The sequence below is a fragment of the Trypanosoma equiperdum genome, assembly GCF_001457755.1.
Source record: "Trypanosoma equiperdum strain OVI genome assembly, contig: ctg_1639, whole genome shotgun sequence".
In the NCBI taxonomy this organism is placed as follows: Eukaryota; Euglenozoa; class Kinetoplastea; order Trypanosomatida; family Trypanosomatidae; genus Trypanosoma; species Trypanosoma equiperdum.
In genome coordinates this window covers 12,096-18,159 of record NW_027123659.1, presented here as the reverse complement: position 1 = coordinate 18,159, position 6,064 = coordinate 12,096, and the positions used below count along the sequence as shown (strand labels likewise).

Here is a 6,064-nt window from a genome sequence, read left to right as displayed (position 1 = left end):
CCCCCCCCCTCTCCCCAATCCTTTCTTTTGTTGCTGGTACTTTATTTATTTAGGGAAAGAAACTTGCAGAAGAGGGACGCTGGACTCCCTCTGGGACCTACAGGTGCAGCCACAAAATGAATAAGAGCGCGGTGCGTAGTGAAGAAAGCCGCCAATCATCATCGCTACCATCCACTTACTCGTCGTCATCATTGAACTCAGAAGATGAGAAGTTGGCGCTGCTTTCCGATATTAATGCGCTGCAGGCCCTCTTCCCAGGCGTTACCCCAAAAGAGGAGACCCCTTTGATAAAACACCCCAACATGACTCCCGCCGTCTTCTCGAAGAAGTTCGATTACGTGATGGGAATTTATAGAGCCGTTGGCGTAACCTTCAAGGGTACCCGCGTTGGTCCCTCCACGCCGCAGTGGCTGCTTCTGACATCATTTGTGATTCAGCAAAACGCATCGCACTATTCCGCATGGAAGGACCGGCGCGACGTTTTTCTTCAGCCCTCGAGACTTCTCACATCCACACGAGATGCATTTATGGCGGAAAATGGCCAGCAATGTTGTGGCGACAAGAGTGACAGTCTTGCGAAGGTCATTCAGGAGTGGCTGCCGGCGCAATGCGACGTGCAGGGCCCAACGGGGGAGTACAGCGTGTGGAGGGCGATACGTTGGGAGCTGAAGGCAATGGAGCGCTTTGCGTTGATGAATCCCAAAAACTTCCAAGCGTGGCATCATCGGGGGGAAATGCTGCGAGAGGCTCTAATGCATGCAAACTCCGCAGTAACGGGGTCACGAAGCGCTTTCGACGGTTACCTTCTTACTTGTCATAACATGCAGTTTTCTGACATCGATGAGCGGGTATTTTGCGACGCCGCATTGGACGATGATAGCAAAAACTATCACGCATGGTTGTACCGGTCGTGGTTCGTGCATTCGTTTCCCTTCCTACTCCACCCACCTTCGTGGGACTCATTATTAGGCGGAGATCAGGGTACTGAAGATAAACACAGTGAACTGCACGCCGCACCCTTTCGGTCGTTTACGGTAGAAGAAGATTGGCTACACAAGTGCTTGCAGCCCATCATCCCGGAATGCCCCTTGAGTGATGAGCTCACGAGTACAGCGAAACGCATTTTGCATGATTGCATGAACAACTCAGCATGGTGCCATCGTTTTTACGTATTTGAACATGACCTCATCGTGCCACTAATTCGTGTGATCCCGCCACAACAGACGGAAGAGGCGAAGTTGATACTGAAACGGCTGTGCGAATGTGAAATGTTTTACGCCCTTCAATGGTGTGCCTACGAGCCCTGCAACGAATCGTCATTTGTGCATGCACGCTGCGTTGCTGTTTTGCACCAAGCTGTTGCAATTCATCTATGTCTATCCTCACACGAAGATGCACCACACGTTTTCCTCCGTGATGATGAGATCATCCAAGTTGCGGGCTCCTCATCTCTTCGTCACATGAATTTACGGGACAAACTCCGGTGGGGAGCATTCCTTGAAACCTTCCGCCTCCTCTTATGTCAAGTGAATGTATTGAGCGACGTCATAACGCCACGTGCAGAAGAGTTCCGCAGTGGCGGGGAGGGACGCGACGATGCGACAATCTCCGTTATTCGCAAACGTCGCTCTCAGTTTTTGCTGGACAATACACATCAAGTGTACACGGCACGTTACCGTTGTTTGTTTACGATACTTGAGTACATGTGGCGTTGTTACTTTACAGTGAGTGATAGGGAGAATGTGGCCGCCGCTCTTCCACCAGAAGTTTACGCTGGGGGGGATGCGGAGGCCGCTGCACTTGCGCAACAGCAATCGGACGACTGTGTAAAGTTCTTCCTGGAAGCTGAGCTCCAGGCACTGCGGCTGGCACGGCGTCTATTCGTTGAAGATGACATAAGAAGGAAATATTGGAAGCATGAGATGAATATCGTTATGAACCGGGACTATGTTTGAAAGCGAACCCGTGCGGATACCTAAAAGCGCGTTTCGGTTACAGTTTTGCGGGGTTGCGCAACCCCGAAGTTTGTTTCTCCAAACGCGTTCTCCGTAGTCGCTTTGTTACCTTTTCTCGTGACTCCCCATTCCGGGAACAGCTGCACTCACTGTAAGTAAGAAGCGGAACGAAATGTTACGCGGTCTTAGCACGTCCCCACCTGTTATTTCCTGTTCCTAGAGGCACATGCGTGCGTAAGCTATCTTTGCCCTATTTTTTTTGTTTCTATTGCTTGGTCTCTCTTTCCTCTTATCGTTTTTAGGGCGGGAGGTCTTCACTCTTTGATGTGTTCGAAGCGAATATGCAAGCCGTCGTGAAACTCGATGGGGAAATGAACGCGGGGCACGGTAACATCTTACAATGTAGCACGAGAACCTTGCTCCTTTCGGCTGCTCATTGGTTGTCACATGTTAGTTTAGCTGCTGAATACCAAAGCTCACTTCCTGCACGAGAAAAAAAAAGGAAAAAATATGCTCCGTAGTAGTTCCAAAGCTTCTATGATGTCCAAATGCCAAATTTTACGCATCTATTTTTCTGATGTGAAACGATGAATCAAAGCTTAACACAACTCTGATTGCCTCCCTCCACACACACACACACACCTCCTCTACCCGTCCATTTCCCCTTTCTTGGTATCGGCTTAGTACACACCCAAGTTCGTGCAACTGATGGGAAATGCATTGTAACTTCTACGACTTTATGATGAGCGATCTTTATGTCACCTCTGTGACGAACATATTACACATGTAGTTACGTGTAAACACTGCAGTGTGGGTTTGCTTTGTTTGGGGAGAGGGGAATTTTCTGTTGTTGTTGTTTTTTTCCTCTCTCCTTTTTCTCCCCTCTCTCTTTGATATCCATTCATCGTTTGCGTACTGTAGGATGGCATTAGGGGGTTCACTCCTCGCGTTGCGAAAAGATATATGGGCGAGAGCAAACAAATTGTTGCGGGTTCAAAGAACAGCTGCAGCACAGACAATGTACTACCAGCCATCAAACATCGTACCGCTTAGATGCATAGCTCCTACCGCTGTTGTAGGCACACCGTATGGCGCGTATGTTAATCAATACGTGAGTGAACTGCAGGCGTGGTGTAGGGCCTCAGATGAAGCAGTTGTGGCAACACAAAAACAACTCCAACGACTTGCTGCGGAGCGTGAGAGGACGAAATATCTGTTCCGAAGGCAGTTACTGTTGTTCATACCCATTACAGCGGTGGCGCCATTCTTCCTACGAGAATACGTGGATCGAATCTGTGCTGAGCGAACGCATGAGTTTCTGAGGAAACACGCCGAAGAGCGATGCTCATTGAAGTGGATCGCGATTTGATGGAATGTGTGCGATAACCTCTGGAGCGTGGGCTGAAATGTGGGTGAATGGAACCCCTCCTAGGGGTGATGTTGGTTATTTCATGTGGATGACAAGGCGGGTGCATTTTGGTATTCGCCTCTCCCAGGGTTGTGCGGTAGTGTGTGGGATCTTCTTTTTTTTTCTTTTTCGGAGGAAACATTTTCACCTATCTCTAAAAGTAACACTGTGAATGGCAATGACAAAACCGGTCCCTTTCTCTACCACTTCATCCTTACCGTTAGCCTTTTGACGGACAGCGTTCACTTGACGCCATTTTGGTTTTGGTGTGTCGATATTACTTTCCCCCCCCCCCTGCCTTATCAGCGGGGTGGAGACGTGTGAAGTAGCTGAGTTGTATTAGTGCAGGTGGGTGATGTTGGCACTATCACAGGGGTTACCAACGGTGGATCCCGCGCTAGTGAAGGCATTTAAGCGGGCGGCAAACAATGCGTCGACGTCTGGCGATGTGGATGACGATTCACGGAGGCAGGAGGTTGCACGAATCAATAAGGAGGCGCAGAAGGCGTGGAGGGCGGAAGAAAAATCATTCATCCCTGCAATTTACCTCCGCACACGTGATCCCTCCGCCGAGGATGTGTTGCAGCACTTGAGAGTCACCAGCAAAGCGTTTGAGCTCAATCTCCGCTTTAGAGATATTGAGCAACTGGACGAGATGCAGGTAAAACTGTGGTCACTGCTCACCGCAGATAAATCGAAGCAAACGGTTACTATCTCGGAATTCACAGAAATCATGAACAAACTTAAGGTTTGGCAAGGGCAGCGTTTCGAACCAACTCCCAAGACTTCACCGTGTCGGGAAATATCGGTTCGCTCAGCCCAGCAGGAGTGCCCCGTCGACACCACTCCGTTGGATGAAGTGATGTACGTTGGTGTGGCAAAGAGGCCCCGTCCGTCGTTGCAGTTGTTTCTTTCATGTCCACGTTCTCATGCGGGTGGCGTGGAAGTGGCACATATTTACCAACGGTTCGCAAAGCAGGTGTCACTCGTCAAATGTGAGGCTGAGCTCCTCATGTGGGATACCAACAATGATGGGCGCCTCACGGAAGATGAGCTCGAGAGCTATGTACGGGATTTGGTGTCGCGAGTTGATGCACTCCGCGACATCAGCAACGACATTTTACCTTTTTACTGTTGTGCAGTGAGTCGGCGCATATTTTGGGCTCTAGATCCTGGTATGAGAGGCACCATACGCATTGACGCACTTTTGCAGAGCCCTCTAATGGATGAATGGGTGAGTTTACAGTTGATGCGTGAAGACCTGCCACGCAATTGGTTTAGTGCAGCCATTACCTCACACTTGTATGACAAGTTTCTGCTCCTCGACACGCGCAACCAAGGCACTCTCAATGCTGCGAACATGAAGCTTTACAAAAAGGGCCTCCCCACCGTAAGAGATGACGGTCTCCCTCGCGGCGTCGGCCCGCTTTCTTCTCTTTTCATTGACAGATTCTTCGAAACAAGCGTAATGATGGCGTGTTCTGAGTTAGATTTTAGGAAGTTTGTTGACTTTGTTATAGCCGTGGAATTTCTCCCCGCCTGTCAGCGACCGCTTTTCTTCTGGAATATACTAGACATTGAGGGTTGCGGCGTCCTGAGACCTGTTCACGTCAACTCTTTTTTTAGGGAAACTCATTCCAAACTGGTTGAAGCCGGGCTGGAGATGCCATCGCGGGAGACGGTCGTGCAGGAGGTGTTTGATCTCATTCCAACCGCAGAGCCCCTACGCATCACGCGGGAAGAGTTTGTTAAGGCCCCACAGGCGGGGCTTTTCGTAGCTCTTTTGATTGACTGTCTTTCATTTTGGGCATACGAAAATCGCGAGCAGCGGTAGGCAAGAACACCTTGTAGTTGTAGAAACCTCTAATAAATGAGTTTGTATATTTCTTTATTTGTCTGTTTAGGCATCATTCGTTCACGAACACCAACGACAGCAACAACAACATTAGTATCCTTCATATGCTGTGATCGAGCACTTTGCCTTGCCATGTGTCCATGGTGTGACGGCGGGTAAAGGAAGGAATGTGTTATCAACACCTTGCACGCGGTTTCCCTTCCGTTTTTTTTGTCTTGTACGAATACGCAGCTGGCTTATGTGTACGTATTATTACAAGGTACATCAAATCTGCTACCAGCATGCTCTCTCAACTGCTTTTTAGGCTTCCCTTCCCACACACACACACACACACTAACACGGCGTTCGTGAATGTGCTGCTACCGACAGCGTTAATGCGGTGGGGCAAAGTGTTTGTAACAAGCCCTAAAATACGTGACGGCGTATGTATACGTATCCCTTTCTACATGCGACCTTGTTCAACCGCACTTCATGTACGCATTTACATTCGTTTCTTTTTTTGTCTTTCCCTCTCCCCCATGTGTTTGCTTGCTTTAGTTCGGTTCACGTCTTAGCGTGTGTGTGCATGTATGTGTGTGTAGGCATTGTTAAGGAACATGTGCGGAGGGAATACCGCAAAAGTGTTCCCGCGCTGTAATTCACCGCCTTCCACACCTATCTGGATGGAAAAGGATGTGCAGTTCATAAAAACTTATATACGGAGCGAACAGCTGGACAAGGTACACGGGAATTACACGTTGGAAGGCCTTGATTCTGGTGCTTTTCTTGCGTTACACTAATACGCGTAGCACATTGACAATGCCTGAGATAGAGGCTGCGTTATTATGCCACCTCCTTTGGGTTATG

At 49.1% G+C, this 6,064-nt stretch overlaps 3 protein-coding genes across 3 annotated transcripts; all 3 read left to right on the top strand.

The window, feature by feature from the left end:
- Window positions 1-116: 116 nt before the first annotated feature.
- Window positions 117-1,955, top strand: TEOVI_000868900 (protein farnesyltransferase alpha subunit, putative; the record flags this gene model as incomplete). The annotated part of the gene is made up of 1 exon (XM_067222494.1): window positions 117-1,955. The coding sequence occupies one exon, from the start codon at window positions 117-119 to the stop codon at window positions 1,953-1,955; it is 1,839 nt and encodes a 612-aa protein (XP_067078595.1).
- Window positions 1,956-2,877: 922 nt separating this feature from the next.
- On the top strand, window positions 2,878-3,324 carry TEOVI_000868800 (uncharacterized protein; the record flags this gene model as incomplete). The annotated part of the gene is made up of 1 exon (XM_067222493.1): window positions 2,878-3,324. One exon carries the CDS (start codon window positions 2,878-2,880, stop codon window positions 3,322-3,324), a length of 447 nt encoding a protein of 148 aa, XP_067078594.1.
- A 394-nt stretch (window positions 3,325-3,718) lies between these two features.
- On the top strand, window positions 3,719-5,197 carry TEOVI_000868700 (uncharacterized protein; the record flags this gene model as incomplete). The annotated part of the gene is made up of 1 exon (XM_067222492.1): window positions 3,719-5,197. One exon carries the CDS (start codon window positions 3,719-3,721, stop codon window positions 5,195-5,197), a length of 1,479 nt encoding a protein of 492 aa, XP_067078593.1.
- Window positions 5,198-6,064: the final 867 nt, after the last annotated feature.